At 42.1% G+C, this 22730-nt stretch overlaps 1 protein-coding gene across 1 annotated transcript in view; it reads left to right on the forward strand.

Moving 5' to 3' along the window:
* ZCCHC17 (zinc finger CCHC-type containing 17) overlaps positions 1 to 22730 on the forward strand; it is a 52570-nt gene that overhangs the window by 132 nt on the left and 29708 nt on the right. The window contains exons 2-3 of the mRNA XM_056122940.1: positions 6823 to 6943; positions 13152 to 13209. Of these exons, the coding sequence (XP_055978915.1) occupies positions 6878 to 6943; positions 13152 to 13209 (124 nt within the window). The 5' untranslated portion in view covers positions 6823 to 6877. The remainder of the gene's footprint in view (positions 1 to 6822; positions 6944 to 13151; positions 13210 to 22730) is intronic.

Here is a 22730-nt window from a genome sequence, read left to right on the forward strand (position 1 = left end):
CAGGCGTCTCGGGGGTGGTTGGCCGCGGGCTGTGGAGGCGGTGTCTGACTCGTAGGGTCGAAGCCTAGCGTCTCTGAGCTAAAGGTCTGTTGGCAGCGGGTAGTGACGCCCCCTCCCAGTTTCTAGCTCTAGTAGGGAACCAGCGTTTCGATTCTCGACCGACGCCGAGTTTGGGGGCGGGAGAGGGAAGGTCTCAGCAGCCACTTGGGGCCTTCGATGGCTGATTTCCTCACGCAGCGCCTGCTGTGTCCAGCCGTGGGCCGGGCCCTGCCAGGGGTCCGTCCAACAGCCGTGGCCCTCAGCCTCCAGAGGGTCTCCTCCCGGGCTGAGGCGGCCGACGTGTCTCGGCCCAACGGGTCGTGCCGCCTAGGACCCGGGGCGTCTTCCCTGAGAGAGGCGGAGACGAAGTCAGGAGACGTCCAGGTACTCGGGTTCCTGGCTAGGAACTGGGCCTCCCCCGTCATCGTTCCGCAGATCGATTCTGGGCAGAGACGAGGGTTTCACGGGTTCCCGCGCCCCAGAGTTTGAGTCAGGCGGGGACCACCTGTTAAGCCGCGGTCTGCCGAGGGGCCTGGGAACGAGGGGCCGAGAGCGGCGGGGAGGCCCCGGGGTGCAGCCGCCCGGAGGGCCGCCGGTGGCGGGGGGCGCTTCCGTTTCGTGCCGCGCTCCAGGTCCACACGGAGTTGGCGGGATCTTGCGTGACGGGGCCCCGGAGGCGCTGCCGCCGCGCCTCGCTGCAAGCCTTCCCCACCGAGAGATTTGTGGAGCGGGGAGTGGGGATAGGAGGGTGTGTTTGCGGGGAGCCGACTTACCACCTCAGGCCTTTTCCTGTCAGCTGGTTGGAGGAGAGACGGGCAGAGGGCCACTCGGGTGGATGGGGGGCCTGGAAGGATGGAGGCCTCGAGCAGATTCTGGAGATCGGAGGAATAAGTGGGACTTGGTGTTGGGTACGGGGCGTGGCAGAGGAGTCCAAGGGAATTACTACGATTTTGGCTCTGTGGGGCTGAATGATTTGCAGGGCCGTGAGCCTTTAGGGGGGCATGGGGGAGGGTGTGTGCTGCGAAAGGAGTGAGGTCATTCTTTACATCACGGAGCAATTTAACCTCCTCAGAGGTTTTTGAGCTCAGAGGTTTTTGATGGAAATGTGAATTTGGGAGTACATTGCATAGTCCCTACATATCACGGTGGTTAAAAAGATTAAAAATGAATATGCAGGCCCCTAAATAAAAAAAAATACACAAATCCTTAAGATTTTCTTTTTCCATAACTTATGTAAGCGATTCCAAATGGCCTGCTTCAATCTTCATTAATTTTTATTTTTATTTTTTAAATTTTTTAAATTTTTATTTGATTCCCCCTCCCCCCCCCCCCCTCTTTTGAGTCATACCCAGCGATGCTCAGGCATTACTCCTGGCTCTGCATTTGGGAATTACTCCTGGTGGTGCTTGGAGTAACTCCTGGGATGCCGGGGATCGAACCCAGGTTGACCGTGTGTGAGGCCCCACCCGCGGTACATTGCTCCAGTCCCTCTTAGTTAAGTTTTAATTTTTTGGGGGAGGGGGAGAGCTTGGGGGTCATACCAGGTAGCCCTCAGGTTTTTGATGACTGAGGATTGGGAGGTGCAAGGCAAGCTTAACTCCTGCACTATTTCTTAGCTCTGCTAGTATTTTTTTTAAGTTTTATTTTTTTACAGAGTTACAAGGTATTTATGATTGAATTTCGATATACATTATTCAACACCAATCCCTTCACCAGTGTCCAGTAGTCTACTAGTTCTACTATAAATATGGTACTATTTGGTTGGTCTAAATTTAGCTCAGTGTTCTGTAGACTTAAAAATTATTAATTTAGTTTGTTTTTTTTTGGGGAGGGGGCACATCTGATAATGTTCAGGGGTTGCTCCTGGCTGTGCACTCAGGAATTACTCCTGGTAGTGCTCAGGGGACATGCTAGGCAAGGGCATTACCTGCTGTGGTATTTTTCCAGTTCCGTATAGACTTTTATGGAAAGTAGTAGGATTATTTTTTTCCAAATGAAATTTTACATAAAAATTTAGGGGCTGGAGTGATAGTACAGTGGGTTAAGCACTTGCCTTTGCAGGCAGCTGACCCAGGTTTGCTCTCACATACCATATACAGTCCCCCCAGCAACCCAGAAGTGACTCCTGAGTGCACAGCCAGGAGTAAGCCCAACAAGGTGTGGCCTAAAGATTTAAAAACTGATTTCCAGGAGAGGGGGAGTATAGCTCAGTGGTAGGGCACTTGTGTTGCATATATGAGATCCTAGGTTCATTCCCTGGCACTGCAAAACAAAACCAGAGAAAAACCTCACAGATCTAGAGGACATAGAGAACACATTTGTTGTTTGCTGGAAGCAGGTTTGGGGAGGTTGAGTGAAATGGGTGAAGGCAATCAAAAGGTACAAATTTCCAATTATACATAATTGGTGACGTATTTGATACGCCAAACACAGAAACAAGTTTCACAATGGAGACATTACTGGGCCCACTTGAGCAAATCAATGAACAACAGGAGGACAGTGCCATAGTGCTACGTAATTGGTGTTATATATATGTATATACACACACCCTGGTGACTGTAGTTATTACTATATTGTGGAGATTGATCAGTGACTAGACCACCTGCCTTGCAAGTTTGAGGCTGTAAGTTTGATACCCATATACCAAATGTATAAAGTGCAATGCTGATGATGCAGTTGTTTGTTTTTAGTAGCTATGATGTCTGAGATCCCAGCCACTGCAAGTGATCCTTGGCCACCTTGCAGCCAGGTATGTGTAAACACCGTAGCTAAGTGTGCAGCCTTCAGTGAGCACTACAGGCCAAGATGTGCAAGCACTGTGGACAGAAGTATAACAGTAAGTCATAAGTGAGCACCGCGGCGACCCCCGGCCAAAGCATTATACAACCAGAATGGTAAAGAGCACCATAACTAAGAGTGTGACTTCTGATGAGCTCACATACAAGAACTGCAGCCAAATGTGTGACTTTGGCAAGTATCAGAGCCTAGAGAGTGTGTGTGACTCTCGGTTTTTGCAACAAAGAGAAAGAAGAGTGGAGGAAAAGAGATAAAATTAAAAGTTGTATTGTTTTAAACTGTTCTTTTAAACAAATCAATTGTTTTAAACTATAGTGTGTGCAATGGTATTACATCAAAAAAAAGTATACAACTTAATTTTACAATTCACTGTATCACTGTCATCCTGTTGTTCATCGATTTCTTCGAGCAGGCCCCAGTAACGTCTCCTTCGTCCTAGCCCTGAGATTTTAGAAAGTGCCACATTCAAGGCTCTTTCAGGGTCAGGAGAATGAGACCCATCATTGTTACTGGTTTTTGGCATATTGAATATGCCACGGGGAGTTTGCCAGACTTTTGTCGTATGGGCAGGATACTTTTGGTAGCCTGCCAGGTTTTCCAGAGTAAGAACTTGTTGCTGCGCACTTCCGGGAGCAGGGTTTTATAGTCTCTGGGTCTTGGCCAGTGATGGGATTACACAGCACCGGGGGCAGTTGGTGGGTGTAATGCCTACATACTGGAAGATGGGGGATCTGGGTGGAGGAGTCCCAGTCCCAGTCCGAGCAGGCTGGAGATCTATGCCCCCGGTCCTGCACACCTTGGTTCCTCTGCCGGTTCCTTCATGCATGAGGCTCGTCCGAACGTGTGGAGAGTGGTCTTAAGCATGGCTGTGGCTGGTACCGGAGGTCTTCAGCTGCTGGTGCTCTGCTCGGGGTGGGGAGGGAAACTCAACCCACCCTCCTTCAAGGGGCCCCGGTGAGGACAGCCAGGCGCAGAGGCAGGAGACTCTTTACAATTATTTCTCACCATTATTTGAACCGTAAGCTTTTGCTGCTGGAGTGTCTTCTCATCTCAGTGTTGAGAAAAGACTGCTGACTGATGAGAAGTGGATGTGGGAGGTTAGAGTCACAGGAATTTCTTTAAATTGCTTGTTTAGTGTTTGGTCTGTTTTGTTTGGGGGCTTCACCCAGTGATGCTCAGGGTTTACTCCTGGGTCTGCACTCAGGGATTACTCCTGGCAAACTTAGGGCAGCATATGGGGTGTCAGGGATCAAACTTGGGTAGGCTGTGTGCAGGGCCAGTGCCCCAAGTGTTAGTTTTGTTTGGGAGGCCATATCTATTCGTGCACAGAGAGTATTCCTGATTCTGTGTTTAGAAGTTAATCCTGGAGTTACTTAGGAAACTGTGTGTGCTGCCAGTGGCTGCAGACTGTAATCACTACTGCCATATGCAAGTGTCTTACCTCTTGTACTATATTTCCAGCCCATTTTTTGTTTTTAGTATTGCTGCTTTGCCCTAAGAGAAGAGGAAATTATGCAGTTCATTGCAACTTCGATAGACCTGGAAAGTATCATGTTATTAAGCAAAGTAAATCAGAGGGAGAAGGACAAATACTGGATAATCTCACTGCTTTGTGGTATATAGAGGAACAAGAAAGAGAAAGGGAAGGTTTCAAATGATGACAAACCATGACCTTGAATTACAAAGCTGAGAATTGCAAATAAAGGGAGGAGTGAGATGGGTGGAATAGGGGCAATCGTGAGGTGGATTGGAGGTAACAGTCAGCATTGGTTGATGTGCTTTGGTGGTGGAGAGCTGAGATAACCACACCAAAATGTCAACAATATTATAAGCATGTGATTCAAACTATAATAAGAGTTTTCCGAAGGGGCTATGATGGGGAACCTAGAGATACTGATCTTGAACCCTGACACTGGTGGTAGATGTGGTGTTAGAACACTGTATGCTTGAAACTTTGTTATTAATATTGTAAATCATGGTGCCTAAATAAAAATTTTTTAAAAAATTGCTGTTTTGAGTCTTCATGAAAAGTATTTCTATAGTATGCAGTACTGTCTAATAACATTTTACCCATGCTAGTAATTATTTCAAAACTAAGAGTGAATCCTCTGAAACCCTCCTACTGCTTTATTAAGTTTGTGTAATATTCTGTAGTTTTGTTTCTTTTGGGGGACCATGCCTGGTAATACTCAGTGCTTACTCCTGGCTCTGTGCTCAAGGATCACTACTGGAGGGCTTCAGGGGATTATGTATGTAATGCTGGGGATAGTTCCTATGTTGGTTACATTAAAAGCAAGTACCCTACCTTCTGTACTATTGCTCTAGTCCCTAAAATCCATTTCTTAATACTTGAAATTCAGGGCTGGAGCTGTAGTACAGTGGGAAGGGCATTTGCCTTGCACGTGGCTGAACCGGCTTCAATCCCCGACATCCTCATTTGGTCCTCCGAGCACCTCCAGGAGTAATTCCTGAGTGCAAAGCCAGGAGTAACCCCTGAGCATCACCAGGTGTGACCCAAAAAAACCAATAAATAAATAATTAAATTTTTTTTTAAAAAAAGACTTGAAATTTGAAGTTACTCCCAGACATAATTATGCCCCTAGCATCTTAAAATTTTCAGAATGGTAACCTCATTGCCTTCAACTTACCATCCCTAGCTGCATTAACCCCTAATGAAAGTCGCCCTGTCCTTAGATGGACATGACTTGTCTAGTTATAAAAGTCTCTAGCTGGGGCTGGTGTAGGCACAGCGAGTAGGGCGTTTGCCTTGCACATGGCTGACTCCGGTTCAATTCCCAGCATCCCATATGGTCCTCTGATCACCACCAGGAGTAATTCCTGAGTGCGCAGAGTCAGGAGTAACCCCTGTGTAACGCCAGATGTGACCCCAAAAAGCAAAAAAAAATATGTTCCTAGCTGGCATATCTCAGCATAAAATTGTTTTATATAATACTGGAAATCTGTTACCTTGAGTATCCATTTTCACCAATGATCTTAGCTCAGTCTGGATAATTTGCTGCAGTTTCTACTTCAGCACTTGCTGTTCACCTTGCACTTTACACTTGCCTGCTACGTCTTGTGTGTTACACCAATAGTTTCTTGAAACCTCCTGAATCAGTCTCTGTTAGCTGCAGAATTTATTGCAGCTTCCTCTCCTCTCTTGGCCTTGATATAATTGAGTTGAGAGGTAGAACCTTGCTCTGAGCTAGGTTTTGGCTTAAGAGAATCATCTGACTGACTGGTTTGCTCTATTCTGTACATTAAAACCATATCAGCACTAAAAAGAAAAACTTTTTGTTTTCTTCTCATTTGATCCTCGGAATAACACATTTAATCTCAAGAATTTTTCCTTCATGTTAACAATTTGGTTGACTGTTTAGTGCAAATAACTTAGTTTTTGATTACTTAACTGAGCTTTTGATTGCCTTCACTGAGGTTAATAATTTCTAATTTTCAATTTAAAGTGAGAGGCATGACAGTCTTTCACTGTAATACGTGAGGTCATTTTAGCCTAATTTCAGTATTGTTTCTAAGGGAATAGGGAGGCTGGGAGAGGGAGAGACACAAGTAACAACTGGTTGGAGCTGCAGTTGCAATTAAAAATCAGTAAACTCATGGTCTTGAATATCAAATAGAGCAAAATATGAGATTAAAGTTTCTAAAACTCCCTACAATTTAAAAAATTATGTTTTGGTTTTGGGACCATATAGGGTGACAGGGATTGAACCTGGGCTAACTGTGCAGGGCAAGGATCTCACCCACTGAACAATCTCTTCTCCAACTGCCCACCATTAGAGTGGACAAAAAAAGCAAAAGAGTTGAATAACTGTGCTGTATAATCTAATGATATTATTCTGTAGAAGCTATTTGAGGATTGCCTATTCATTACTGTTCTTTTGCATGTATCTTTCTAATTATTTTCTCTCTCCCCACTTTGTGTGTGTGTGCGTGTGTGTGTGTGTGTGTGTGTGTGCATATGTGCGACAGGGCACGTGAATTAGCTTTAACAGAAGAGAAATGGAGGAACCATAAAACATTAAGGATGAATTCAGGAAGACCTGAGACCATGGAAAACTTGCCTGCCCTCTATACTATTTTCCAAGGAGAGGTATATTCTTTTGTGCTTTGAAAACCTACCATTTGGGAGAGGGGCTGGAAGATGGTACAGGAATTAGGGTATATGCCTGAAATGCTGTTGATCTGGGTTGGATCCCCAGCACCACATAGTCTCCTGAGAATTATCAGGTTCATACTTGGAGGCCTCCTTTTCTCCTCATTAGTGTTCTGGCACCATAGGGCCTAAGCAGCACAGCATCAGTGGGCTCTTATATTGAATTGCAGGCTCAGTTGGCTGACAGTTTCCTTTGTACGTCTTAGCATCACTTGAAAGATTGAAAAAAATGAAAAAACCCCAAAACTCCACCCTATTATTTTATGTATTATAAGGGTGAAAAGCAATTAGATTTGAAGCTTCTCTCTGTTTACTGTATCGAGCATTGCAGTTTTTTGGGAGGGGGGTCACACCCTGTGATGCTCAGGGGTTATTTCTGGCTCTGCACTCAATAATTACTCCTTGCGGTGCTTGGGGGACCATATGGGATGCTGGGGATTGAACCTGGGTTGGCCGCGTGCAAGGCAATCACCCTCCCCGCTGTGCTATCGCTCCATCCCTGAGCATTGTATTTTAAATGGAAAGGGCAAATGGAGCTTCAGCCTACTATATTATATTCCCAAAATTTCAGACTAACTGCGTACTTAAGATTGTCATTTGGATAACTCACAATCTCTTAATTTATGTTTTAAAATTTTTATTAGTTTGGAGGCCATGCTAGATTGTTCTCGGGCTACTCCCAGCTGTGTTTGGGGTTACTAGAGGACCACTTGATGCCAGTGATTGAACCTTCCTCTATGCAAAGCATCTACTTCAGCTTGTTGAACTGTTTCTCTGGCCTTCTAGTTTATGTTTAAAACAATTAAAATTTTTCATACTAAATTCTTCTCTCCCTTTTTTAAACTTTTAGCAAATGGGAACATTATTCAGAAATCTAGGTCTCTTGATGTGATCTTGACTTTTCCTTCAGTAATCTGTCAGCAATTCCTATCATTTCTGTCTTCTAAATATATATCTGATCTGTGTATATTTTTTATTTGCCTGGCATCCTATTAATTCAGTTCTCCATCTTTTGTCTGCCCTTTGTTTTTTGTTGTAGCACTTTACAATCTGTTCTTTACAGCCTAAGTAGTAATGATTTTATTTGGAGGGGGATAGGTTGGGCCACATCTGGCAGTGTCCTGGGGACCTCATGCAGTGCTGGGGATTGAACTGGGATTGATAGCATGCAAAGCAAATGCCTTAACTCCTATCTCTTGGACCCCAGAATAGCATTTAAAAAACAAACTGGCATCCGGCACTTGGAGAACTACAGTCATGGTACAGATATGGCCAAGTACAAGAACCACACCATATACAACCCACTGATCTCAGAAATGGCACAGAAATGGCATTAAGAAACCTGGGTCTCTTAAAGTGGTGCATCCCAAATTCTAACAAATGTGTGCTTTGCTAAGAAACGCAACAAGAAGGGCCTGAAGATGATGCAGGCCAAGAATGCAAAATCACAAGTGCCTGTGCTGATGTTATCAAGACCCTTGTAAAGCCCAAGCAGGTTAGGTCCAACATCACAAGGAGCAACAGTTGCAGGCTCAGTTGACTTGTGTTCATTGCTCTCCCCTAGCTTGGAGAAAAGGCTCATGTCTCATGCTCTTCCAGCCAAAGACCAAGGTTGAAACCAAGGCTCAGATAAAGTCCCAAACCAGGACGCAATTGGTGGCTATAGGTCCAGCACCAGCTCAAGCTCTGAAGGTTGCTTAGGCCCCTGTCAAAACTTCATTAGAGGTTCCTGTCTGCCAGTGCGAGGGTAGGATTCGTACGACCCCTGGGCTGTGTCCTGCATGGGTCCTTCTGTACTATTTGTACAAATAAATGTAAGAGGAGGGGAAAAAAACATGGGTGGGAGCCAATACTGGTTCATTTCTCTGTACCAAGTTGTCCCTTAGTCATCACTGGGTGCAGGCAGCCCTCGAAGCCCTCAAGCACTACTGGGCATAACCCTGAATGCCCCAATACCACCATGGTGGCTTGAGTATCCTCAGCACCACAGCATCATATCAGCAGGGCTTTGCATTGAATTGAAGATCTGGTTGGCCACAAATTACCTGTAGAGCACCCCTCCTTCACCTAAAAAAGCAGACTGGGGGTACTAAAGAGATAGCTTAGCAAACTAAATGCAAGCTTTGCATGAAGAAGGCCCAGGTTCAGTCCCTGCCATAGAGCTCCTGAGGAATACTGCTGGCTGTTGCCCTGGCACAAAACAATAACATATTGAACTAGACTGCTTTCCAACAGCTAGGCTTAAACTTGAATATGTCCAAACTTGTTTTATGATCTTTGTATGGTTTCTTTGTATGGTTTGACTCTGTCTTCTGTGATAATGTTGTTTTGTTTAACTGTTAGTTACTGTTTAATTTTCTGGGGGGGGGGGTCACACCCAACATTGTCAGGAATTACTCTTAGCTTGGTTCTCTGGGGTGGCTCCCATTAGTATTTAGGGCCAGACTTGGTTTGTTTTGTTTCCTGATGAAGACCTCAGTTTTCAGGTAGGTGGGTAGAGAAAAATATGTACTGAATACAGCTTTGCTGATGAAGAATGATCAAGCAAGATGTTTTATGTGTATGTGGTGCCAGGGATTCAATGTAGAGTCTCACACATGCAAGGTGAGTGCTCTGCTGCTGATGCATTTCCCACCCAAGAGTTTTTATGCTTTGGGTTCACTCCAAAAGTGCTAAGGGCTTACTCCTGGCTCTGCACTCAGGATCATTCCTGATGGGGCTTGAGGGTTCATATGGGATGCAGAGTTGGTATGCTAGTTGCAAGGCAAGTGCTCTGCTGTACTATCTTTCTGGCCTCCAAGATTCTTTTTAATTTAGTTTTTCAAGGTCAATTTTTTGAGGAGGAAAAACTTTAAGGAAGAAAATACTGTATTTGCCTTGGTCCATTGAGCATGCATAGTAGGGGAATATAAGCAAAGCATTGGGAGTTAAGGTTTGACTCAGCCCAGCCATAGCGAAATAAATGCGTAGGGTAAGGCCAGGGAGATGGTTCAACAGGCTGATGTACATATTTTATATCAGGAGTCTAGGTTCAGCCCCTGTCACTGCTTGGTCCTCCAGGCACTATAGTATATGACCACTAGCACTATAGGGTGTGACTCTCTAGCCAAAACCAAAAAAGTTCTATGGGGAGATTAGTATTGATAAGGCAGAGATATCATTGTATGAGCAATTTAAAAACAAGCTGCTTTATTCCTTTGATTTTGGGGGGGGGGGGTAGGGAGGGGTGGGAAAGAGGTTGGTTTGGGGCCACATCCGGTGGTTTTCGGGCTTACTCCTTCCTCTGCTCAGGGATCACTCCTGGCAGTGTTTAGGAAATTATATGCGAAGCCAGGGATTCTAACCTTGGTTCACTGTATGTAAGACAAAGAGCCTTATGCCCCTTACTGTTTGGCTCCTATGCCTAACTGTTGAAAGTGTCATGCCACTTTCAAACTGCTTGATTCTAGACAAATAACATTTTTCTGAACCTTTAATTTCTCACTTAATGGGTAATGGGGTTAACTAGTTTCAAGGCCAGTGTATCCTGGATGAAGGTTAGATATGAAGGTGATAGATCAGTTTTCATCCAAGACAAGTCCCTTCCCCAACACACACACACACACACACACACACACACACACACACACACACACACAGAGTTATTTAACAATTCTTGGGATATAAGGCAAATTGTGTGGTCCTCAAAGATGTGCTATTCTGTTAATTTCAACTCTGACTATACCTTAGGAGACACAGTGATGGAAACTAGAAGTAGAAATGGATGCCTTTTTTTTGTTTGTTTTTTGAGTGGGGGCCACACTTAGCAGTGCTCAGAACTTACTCCAGGCTCTGCACTCAGGGATCACTCCTGGTGAGGCTCAGGGGATCATATGGGATGCCAGGAATTGAACCTGGGTCGAATCCTACCAACTGTACTATTGCTTTGGCCCCCACAATACTGTTCATGATGCATTCCCATGCACATGATTCCATTAACTGCTGACATAATTTTTTAAAAAGCAGTTTCACATAGTACCACACCTCATTTTGTGGCAGAAAAATATGCATAAATTTGATTATTCTGTAATGAAATACAGTATATAAAGATTGTAGTGTTTTGCATATATAGAATTCTTGGGATTAGTGAATGCTATTAGTGAATAGCAGTACAGCAGGAATTGTATTCTGTCCCCTGATATTACAATTTTTACTTACTGGTGCCAGAACAATAGAACTTTAGGTAGGGAGCTTACCTTGCATGTATCTGACCCAGGTTTGATCTACAGCACCACATATGGTCCACCAGGAGTGATTTTTGAGTGCTGAGCAAGAAGTACACCCTGAGCACCATTTGACCATTTGGTATAACCTGACACCAAAAATTTAAAATTTTTTTTCATTTATTGTTTGGCTGTTGTGGTGCAGGGGGTTTAACCAGTGTTGCCAAATATAAGGCTTGTGCCCTAACACTGAGGCACATTCTTAGCTCTACCTTCTTGTTTTATTTTTTTATTTTTTGAGCCATACCTGTCAGTGCTTGAGGTCTACTCTGGCTTTGTGTTCAGGGGATTGCTGTCAGTGCTGCTGAGGGACTTATTGGTCTTATGTATGAAAAGTATACACTCAGCTGATTGAGCCATTTCTTTGCCCCATTCATTGTCCCCTTGTTTAAGTTATGGGATAGCTGAAAGTTTGGTTACTCAAAATGAAATATAAAATTTAAATCACTGAAAAGAATAAAGTTCACATGTGTAAGATGGTATTGAATATTTTATTATATGTAATGGATTTAATATTAAAGTATCTAGTGACAGTTTTTTAAAATTTTTTTATTATTATTATTTTTGGGGGGTTTGTTTTTTGGCCATACATGACAGTGCTTGGAGTCTTTTCCTGGCTCTGCTCAGGGGTCACTCCTGGTAGTGCTCAGTGACCCATATGCAGAGCTCGAAATCAAGGTGGGGTCAGGTACATGAAAACAGATGCCTTATCCACTGTTCTATCTCTCCAGACCATGCAGTGACAGTTTCTATCCCAGTCCACAGGCAGACCTGGAATCTGGGATAATGATTTATTTGGTAAGGGATCTAGGCCTTTTACTATTTCATCTTATATAGTATATAAAAATTGAGGCTATAAATTCATCTATAAAAATCTTGAAGACAACTTTCTGATTATTTCTTTTTACGGTCTTTTTTTTTTTTTTGCTTTTTGGGTCACACTCAGCCGATGTTCAGGGGTCACTCCTGGCTCTGCACTCAGGAATCACTCCTGGTGGTGCTTGGGAATCGAACCCGGGTCGGCCACATGCAAGGCAAACACCCTACCTGCTTTTAAATGCATATTTAAATGCATTAGGTTCTTTTAAATGCATTATTTTCTGATTGTTTTTTGTTTTTTGTAAAATCCAAGATTCTGGTTTGGAGTAAAACAGTAGACTTTATATGTCTCATTTAATTTGAAATTTAGGAGAAGGGATGCTCTGTATGATTTGTCACAAATTATTGTTTCCTGTGTTAGGACTGAAGTCCTCATTTCAGCTAGTAGAAAGTATAACTTAAGGTAAGGTAAAGGCCCTCCCGTTGATCGTCGATTTGCTCGAGCGGGCCCAGTAACGTCTCCATTGGAGACTTTTGTTGTTACTGTGTCTGGCATATCGAATACTCTCGGTAGCTTGCTGGGCTCTCCGAGAGGGGTGGAGGAATCGAACTCGGGTCGGCCATGTTGGCCGCGTGTAAGGCGAACGCCCTACCCGCTGTGCTATCGCTCCAGCCCAAAGTATAACTTATTACTTGGTAGTTTAACCTTATTAATATCTTTAATTTTTTCACACCTGTCAGTCTGAATTTCAAAAAAGAATGAAGTAATGCTTTATTTTGGGAGGAAGGGGGTCATACCTATTAGTGCCTATAGACTACTCCTAGCTTTTTGTTTGGGATACCCCTTGGGTCATCAGGGGACCAGGTGGTGCTAAAGATTGAACCTCATATGAAAAGCTTGTGCCCTCTGAGCCATCTCCCCAGTCCCCACAAAGAATGTTTGATGAATATCATGTTTAGGCAGTTTTGCACTCAGTACCAAATTGAAATTTAGGAAGATGAGGCTAAATGCTAATTAAAGTCTGATCCTCATTATTGTTTTCCCCTTTTTTGGGTCCATATAGGTTGCTATGGTGACAGATTATGGAGCCTTTATCAAAATCCCAGGCTGTCGGAAGCAAGGTGGGTACCTATAATTTGAAATGTAGTCCTCTCAGTTTACTTTCTGTTGTCACTGTTAGTGTACCCTAGTTATAAACTACCTTTTTGTTCAGTTTTGGTTTTTAGTCACTGTCACTGTCCTCCCATTGTTCATCAATTTGCTTGAGTGGGCCCAGTAACGTCTCCATTTTGAGATTTGTTGTTACTGTGCTTGGCATATCGAATATGTCACTGGTAGCTTGCCAGGGTTTGCCGTGAGGGCGAGATACTCTCGGTAGCTTGCCAGGCTCTCCGAGAGGGGCGGAGGAATTGAACCCGGCTCGGCCGGGCTAGCTGTGCGCAAGGCAAACGTCCTACCGCTGTGCTATCACTCCAGCCCTTGGTTTTTAATATAGAGATATTAAATAAAAATAAGTGGTAGTTTAATTATTTTTATTGAATCAATATGAGATACAGTTACAAAGTTGTTCATGATTGAGTTTCAGTGATGCAATGTTCTACCATCCATTCCTTCACTAGTGCACATTTCCCATCACTGATATCCCCAGTTTCCTCCTGTTACCCCCCTCTCACCCAAGCATGGCACTTCTTTCCTCTTTCTTTTGCTCTCTTTCTTTTTGGACGTTATGGTTTGCAATCCAGGTACTGAAAGGTTATCATGTTTGTCCTTTATCTATTTTTAGCATTCAGTTCTTGTCCAAAGTGATCATTTCTAACTATCATTGTCATAGTGTTCCCTTCTCTATCCTGTTAGGATATTATTATTTCTTGTTTTAAATTTTTTTATTTTAATTTTATTTGTAAAAGCTTGTTCACAATAAGTTATTGCATTCAATATTCCAGCACTTCGCTCACCACTGTTACACTTTCCCACCACCATTATTTCAAATTTTCCCAATAAAATTTCCTCCCTCCCTTCTTTCCTGTACAGGGTCCTCTGAGCACCCTCAGGGTGACTGGGTAATCTCTGACAGCACAGGACCCAAGAAGCATTGCATCAATGCTTTAGTATTAAACTGTTATACCAGTAGGGTGAGATTCACCAAGATGGCCTTTGGGCCTCCTGAACACAACTTATAGAGTCCTTGCTAACCCAAAAATGGGGAGATAAGAATAGAAACTAAAGATACAAAAAGAATTTGAGGCCAAGTATAAGGATTAAGGTGCTTATTCTGTATGTAGTTGATCCTGGTTCATTCCTTGTCTTTGCATGTTTCCCTGATCATCACCAGGAACAATTCCTTAGCACCACTGGGTATAGTCTACCCTGGGGGGAGGGGGGAATTCCCACTCAGATATGAAAATAATTCATAGGAGAAAAAACATTAGTTGGTCTTCTTATTTTTACATTATTCTCATTTTCATTTTTTATTTTAAATGACTTAAAGATTGGTATATCTATACAATAATACTAGCTTAGTAATGAAAAGGATTAAGTATTGATATGTACAACTGTTGTATTGATAGGTACAACTATTGTATTGATATGTCTGGATCATCCTTCAGAGAATTTTGCTAAGTGATAAAAATTATATCCTAGCGCATATGCTGCCTGAGCCCGTGTGCTGCTTGCACCCACATGGCCGAGTACATGTGCCCGAGCACATGTGTCGCCCGCATCTCCCCTCTTGAGATGTGTGCTTTCATGCTTTCGTATCTAATGCTAGGATGTGTGTAGGGGTTCCCTCTGCCCTTGGAGGAGCCCACGGTCTCTAAAGTACGTTATTCTTTCTCTCCCTTCTATACCTCCCCACCGCCCCCCAAAAAAATCCCTCCAAATAAAATCTATTTTGCTTAAAAAAAAAATTATGTCCAAAAGGTTATATACTTTGAGATATTACATGTGGTACATTTCTAATATATTGAGTTTCCCAATGATCCTCATAATCTTTATTTTTTTGTTTTTTGGTCATAACCAGTGGTTTTCAGGGACTACTACTGTTTCTATTCTTCTATTCTGGGCGTGTTCTGGAATCGTGAAGTGTTGGGTATTAAACTGGGGGCAGCCACACACAAAGAAGTGCTCCCTTCCTGGTCCCCATGATTTTAAGAACATTTGTATCCCAAAAAGGAAGTATAGACCTATTAGCATCATTAAAGATTCTGCTTTTATTTTGCGGGGGGTAGGAGGGGCGGGGAGTGCCTTACCCAGTAGTGCTTAGGGCTTATACTTGGCTTGGTGTTCTGGGATCACTCCTGGTGGTACTGAGGAACAATATGAGATATGAGAGATTGAACCTAGGTCAGCTGTGTGCAAGAAAAGTGCCTTACCTGCTGTAACACCTCTCTTGCCTATGCTTTGGTTAGTTTTTTGAGGGCCTCACACAGTGATGTTCAGGGCTTACCTCTGGTCCTGTGTTCAGGGATTACTCATGACTATAGTCAGGGTGCCAGATGTGATGCTGGAGATTGAATCCAAGTTGGATACTTGGAACACTTGCAAGGCAGGTAACTTACCTGCTATCTGTCTCTCTCTCCCTAGATTTATTACTACCTTTCCTCTTTACCTACCATTACTAATCATAGTCAACCACCAGTATTAGTCCTGTTTTTGCATATTTGCTGTTGTTAGAAATAAAATTTTTAGTCCACACCTGACGATTGTCAGAGGTTGCTTTTGGATCTGTGCTCTGAAATTATTCCTGGAGGTGCTCAAAGGACTAAATAATCTCAGGGATTGAATTTGGGCTGGCCACAAGCAAGGCACGCACCCTACCTACCCACTGTGCTGTCATCTGGCCCAACACATATACTATTTTTTATGTTTTATAGTGGAAGCTCTCGCACACTTGACTGTGACACTTGAAGTACCAAATGGCAGGATCACCAGAATTGTGCATCAGGATATGGGGTGGTGCTTTAGAACTCGTTTATGGATTTGTGTTGACAAAGATACTGTACCATTGAGCTATCCTGGGGCCTATGGTTCTGTCTATTGTTTATTTCAATTACATGTGAGTTTATCACTACTTAAAGTATTTTTAAAGAGAAGAGAGGTAGTTCAAAAGGCTAAGTACATGCTTTGCATACAGGATAGCCAGATTTAATCACTGGCACCATTTGGTTTCCTGAGAACTGCTGGAGTACTGAGCCAATAGAATCTCCTGAGCACTGCTGAGTATGTCCCAAAACCAAAAGAAATAGATTGAGCTATAACCAACAGTGCTCAGGGATTACTCCCAACTCTGTGCTCAGAAATATCTCCTGGTGAAGGTTAGGGACTGTCTGGGATGTTGGGGATCAAACTGGGTCATTTGTATGCAAGGCATGTGCTTTATCTGCTGTACTATTGCTCCTACCCTAAGAAGAAGATACTTTTAAGACGTGATACAAAGTTTGGAGAGATCTCTAAGCTCAGAGCCTTAAGTAAGGTAAACCCCAAAGACCATCAGATGTGGCTCTCCCCCAAAAAAACTAAGTGATAAAAATGCTTGTAAGATCTTTGACATAAACAATTTTAAAAAATAGCTATTAATATCTACTGTTTTGATAGCTGACAATAAAATTTCTTACTCTAAAAGTCTAAAATTGTGGCATGTCCCATCCCATTCCTGGTCCCAAGAAACAGTATAGCATTGAAACCCTCTTAGGAACTGCACTCTGAATTCACGATTTTGCCCTCCAGGTCAGGACCCCACCAAAGCAAATGACTATATAAGAGTATTCATTGACATCCTAATTTGAGTCACCTATTCACACAACAACTCATATCTAGACTACAAAAACCACAATGAGAAAGCAATGAAGAACCTTACTACGCATAGTGAATATGGTATCTCTGAAGACTCAACCAGTAATAGCCAGCTATATAATCTCTCTGATAAGAATTTTAGAGAGAAAATATTGAGAATGTTTAAAGAGCTCTAAGAAACAATAGAATGGAGAGCCAATGCAACACAAGGAAATGAGAGCAGAAATGAGGAAACTATAAGCGGAGATGACAACTAAAGAATTTGGTAGGACTCACAAATGAATGCTGGAAGAGAGCAGCATGGTGCAGAGATGTTTCCCCACCCCGTGCCAGGCTGATTTCATCTGGGCACCTCAGAGAGGGGGCAGGTGTATCCCTCCGCCTGACCCAGAAGAACCCCAGCAGGCGCAAACCTTCAATACCCAGTCATAGCCACACTGATGGCCAACCTTCACAAGCTTGTCCCAAGCCCCCAAAACATGAGAATGAATCCACTGAAAAACCTAGGTATGAAGGGACTTGTGACTGAAACCTCCAGGCTTGAACAGAATTGGGAATTGGTTCCTCCTCCCATCTTCCTGTCCTTCCAGTTTTCTGGCAGTCACACTCATGCCTCTGGGCACCATTTAAGCCCATTAATGGCCATGATCCAGAGACTCACAAGTGAATCTTGAAAAAGAGAGCAGCAAACTGTAGCCTTTGGACCCCAAAATCACCATGCAGTTAAAAAAATTAACTCCAGAACTAGCATCCTATTTAAAATTTTAGATTTCCAGGAGTGTGTGGCTTGCAGAAGCCGCCACACAACATTTCAAACTTTATGCCACTGATATACCAAGAGTAGCACACTACATTTGATGGGATGTAAGGTAGAAGACAGCTGATCTTGAGATATATATATGTGTGTGTGTGTGTATGTATAATATATACATATATATATTAGCTCACAAACACTCAAACTCGAATAACATCTTATTGATCTCTTATACAGAAGCTTAATAGCTTCAAGATGAGATACAACAATTTTCACATACTTTCCCCTAAGGAAACCCTTTGGATCATTTTTAGTCAATTATTCATAATAAGCAATACAAAATAAATTATTTAGCATCTGCCTGTAGTACAGGTTTGGGTGGTGGTGAGAAAATTTGAAATATTGGTGGTGAGAAGATGTAATGGAGGTGGGATTGGTGTTGAAATATTGAATGTAATCAATTATTGTGAACAACTTTATGAAAATAAAATTTAAAAATTACTGGGCCAGAATGATAGTACAGCAGGTAGGGCATTTGCCTTGCACGCGGCCAATCTGGCTTCAATCCCCAGCATCCTATATGCACTGCCAGGGTGATTCCTGAGTGCAGAGCCAGGAGTAACCCCTGAGCACCACTGGGTGTGACCCGAAAAGAAAAACGAAATTGTTTAAAAAAGAATTTGGTCGATGAGGGACTGGAGCAATAGTATAGGGTAAGATATTTGCCTTGCACATGGCCAACTTGGGTTGAATCCCTGGCACCCCATATGATGCCCCAAGCACTGCCAGAAGTAATTCCTGAGTGCAGAGCCAGGAGTAACTCCTGAGCACTGCCATGTGTAACCCAAAAGCAAAACAAAACAAAAAGATTTGGTAGATGAAATGAAAAAAAAAATCACTAGAAGGCTTCAATAGTAGATTGACAGTAGCTAAGGACAAAATCAGTGAGCTCCAAGATGAGATATAGAGAAAATCTCCAGACAACAGCAAAAGATGAAAAAAAGGCATCAAAATAAATGAACCACAGACAAGAACTCTGGGATGAATTCAAGAAGAAAAACATAGAAGAATCATGGTATTCCAGAGGCCCTGGAAGGCAACTCTGGTGAAGAAGCAGTAGTTAAAACATCGCTGAGAAATTTCCAGAGTTGAAGAGTGCATGCTTCCAGTATTAAGAGGCCCAAAGGGTACCAGCTGAAAGAGACCCAAATAAAAACACTCCAAGACACACCTTGATCAGAATGGCAAAAGCTATAGAGATAGAGTTCTGAAGCAAGATCAAGGAAGGAAATCACATACATAGAAGTGTCTTTGAGATTTATAGCCAGTTTGTCAAACAGTGCCTTGTGGGCTGGAAGACAACAGTTGAATATAGTTAAAAAAAATAATAATTAAAAAACCAACAATAAAACTCAATGAAATGACTGCCACACCAAGAATACTCAGTAGATTTTCATTCAGATTTGAAGGAACTACACAGCAAGTCACAGATAAACAACAGCTCAGGAACGTCAGGCTCAAAACCAACTTTTTAAGTACTTCATGAAAGGGATATTTTAAGAGAAGACAAATCTCACAAACATGCCAAGTTTCTACAGAAAGATGGCATAAAACTCCATGATAATAACCTTAATGTCAGTGACATAAATGCACCAATTAAGAGACATAGAGTGGTAGGGTGTATTAGAAAATTGAATCTTAACCATCCACTGCCTGCAAGAAACATATTTGAACATAAGAGCAAATACAATCTGAGTCAAATGTTGGAGGACAATATTTCAAGCAAACCATTCCAACATCAAGACCAGTGTGGTCATACTTATGTTAGACAACATTGACTTCAGCCTTAAAAATGTTATGAAACAGAGTTACTTTTTAGTGATCAAGGAATGTGTACATCAGGAGGAACTCACATTCCTAAACATATATGTAGCTAACAACATCTGTTAAAAGTTAAAATACTTAACTGCCAATAGACTTGGAGGAAGATATTCAAAGCAACACAGTAATTGGAGACTTCAGCACCAGTGTTTCACCTCTTGATAGATCGATTAGTGTAAAACTAGGCAATGAAATACTGAATTTAGAGAAAGAAATGGAAGAGAGGGACTATATATTTTCGTCCCCTAAAATATATCTCGATAGAGTCAAGAGGATAGAAATTATATCAACTCTCTTCTTGGACCATGATGCACTAAAAGTAGACGTTAATCACAAACAAACAGAACTAACTGAAACACTTGGAAATTAAGCAACTCACCATTGAACAATCTGAGGAGCAGAGAAGAAATCCAAAGATTCCTGGGAACAAATGACAATGAGGTCATGAGCTATCAGAACTTGTAGGACACAGCAAAAGTGATGCTAAGATGAAAGTTCATTGCTATGCAAGCATTCATTAGGAAGAGAGGGTTCATATAAATACACTAATAGCACAGCTTAAAAAAACTGGAAAATGACTAACAAGAGAAGCCCAAAGCAGGCAGGAGAAAGGAAATAATAGAACTAAGCAGAAATTACAGCTGTATCTCACAAAGACAATGTTTATGAGAAACGGTTTTGTTCCTGACGTTCCATTTGCTCTCAATGGAACGAACATCTCCGACTGCAACAGTTATGTGTACCTAGGTCAAAAAATCATCATGACAAATGACCTGGCACCTGAGTCATGCAGGAGAAAAAGAAGGGCGTGGAACACCTTCAAGAACATTGAAGAAATAGCTAAGATGACAAAGAACCTCCGGCTCCGGGCACATCTTTTCGATTCCACTGTTCTTCCTGCATTAACATATGCCTCAGAGACCTGGGCCCTATGAAAACAGGATGAGAACGCTATCCGAGTCTCCCACAGAGGAATCGAAAGAGTTATGCTTGGAATATCATGCTTCATTCAAATGAGAGAAAGAATCTGGAGTTCCGACCTCTGTCGATGATCAAGAATCAGGGACACTGTCTCGTTTGCCAAGACGTCGAAAATCAGATGGATTGGACACATATTGAGATTTGGAGATGACTGCTGGACTAGAGCCATTACCGACTGGATTCCAAGGGACATCCAAAGATTGTGTGGCCACCCACCTATGAGATGGTCAGACTTCTTCATCAAGACCCAAAACAATCAGTTTGAGACTCTTCATTTTCCTAGAACGATCAGACGCCATTGGGCTACACTGGCACGCGACAGGGACGAATGGAGACGTTACTGGCATGTGCTCGTGCAAATCAATGAGTAACGGGATGTCAAGTGATCAAGCAGAAATTAAAAAATTAGAATTTAAAAAAACCCAAAGTTTAATAAAACCAACAGCTTTTTTTTTTTTTGGTAAAAATAAGTTTAATAAACCACTAGCAAGACTAACAGAGAAAATCCTAGTAACTGAATCAGAAATGAAAGAGGGTATGTCACAAAAGATACAAAAGAAATTTAAAGGATCATCAGGGATTACTTTGAAAATCTTTGTTATGAAATGAGAGGACCTAGAAGACATGGATAAATTCCTGAACTCTGATAACCTCCCAAGGTTGAACCAAGAAGATAAGGAACACCTGAAGAGGCCTGTTGCTATTGAGGATATCAAAATGGTAACCAAAAGTCTCCCCCAAACAAAAGCACAGGCCTGGATGGATTCACTAGTCAGTTCTTCCAAACCTTTAAAGAATTGTTACTGTCAACTCTTTTCAGGCTCTTTCAGGAAACCATAGAAATAGAAACACTTCCAAAGAGTTTTATGAAGTAACCTTTACCCTGATATCAAAAGCAGACCAAAATACAAATATGAATCATGGTCATATCAGTAGATGTAGAGAAGATCCAGCACCCATTCATTATAAAATCTTTGGGATTCAAAGGAACTTTCCTCAGCATCCTTATTAAAACCGTTTACCACAAGCTTACAGCAAAGATACTCAAGGGGGAAAGTCAAGCTTTCACTCTTTGTGAATGACATGATACTATTAGAAAACCCTAAGTTTTTTTTTTAAAGCTCCCAGGAACAATAGATTTGTACAGTACTGTGGCAGGCTATAAAATAAACATGCAGAAGTCTGTGATTTTCTTATATACAAATAATGAAATAGAGGTGAGAGATATTTTTTAAAAATCCCACTCAAAATTGTGCCTCAAAAAAGTACCTAGGAGTGACTTAACTAAAGAGTTGAAAAGCCTATACAAAAACCCTACAAAACACTACTTAAAGAAGTAAAAGAGAATACAAGGAAATGGAAAGATCCCCTCTTCATGATTGGGAGGATTCACATCAAAATGGGATTACTCCCAAAGCATTGGACAGATTCAGTGTAATCCCTTTAAGGATACCCATACATTTTTTAAAGATATTGATTAAATATTCCTGAAATTCATATGGAATAGTAACACCACCTCCCTCCCCAAATAGCAAAAGCAATGTTTGGGACAAAGAGGATGGAGAGATCACTTTCTCCAGCTTCTGCTTTGTATGACAAAGCAGTAGTAATGAAAACAGCAGGTACTGGAATAAAGACAGACCTTCAGATCCATGGAATAGATTTGAAAATCCAGAGACAGATTCTTAGATATATGGTCACTTAGTCTTTGATAATGGAGCAAAAAATATGAAGTGGAGCCAGAAAACTTACTCTACCAACAAGTGGTGGTAGGAAAACTGGTTGGCCACATGCAAAAAAAATGTAATCTTTATAATGCCATGCACAAAAGCCAAATGAAACTGGGTAAAAGACCTATTAAACCTGAATCCATAAGATATATAGAGGAAACTATGACGAACTCTTCATGACATTGAAGCTAGAGGTATCTTTTTTTTTCTTTTTTTTTTTTTTTTGCTTTTTGGGTCACACCCGGCTATGCACAGGGGTTACTCCTGGCTCTGCACTCAGAAATCACTCCTGGCGGTGCTCAGGGGACCATATGGGATGCTGGGAATCGAACCTGGGTCAGCTGCGTGCAAGGCAAACGCCCTACCCGCTGTGATATCTCTCCAGCCCCTAGAGGTATCTTTTAAGGATGAAACTCCACTGACCAAGCAAGTGGAAGCAAATATAAACAAATATTAAACTCAGAAGTTTCTGCACCTCAAAGGAAATGATCAGAATACAAAGACA

This window comes from Sorex fumeus, unplaced genomic scaffold, assembly GCF_029834395.1.
Source record: "Sorex fumeus unplaced genomic scaffold, SorFum_2.1 ptg000047l, whole genome shotgun sequence".
NCBI classification, from domain to species: Eukaryota; Metazoa; Chordata; class Mammalia; order Eulipotyphla; family Soricidae; genus Sorex; species Sorex fumeus.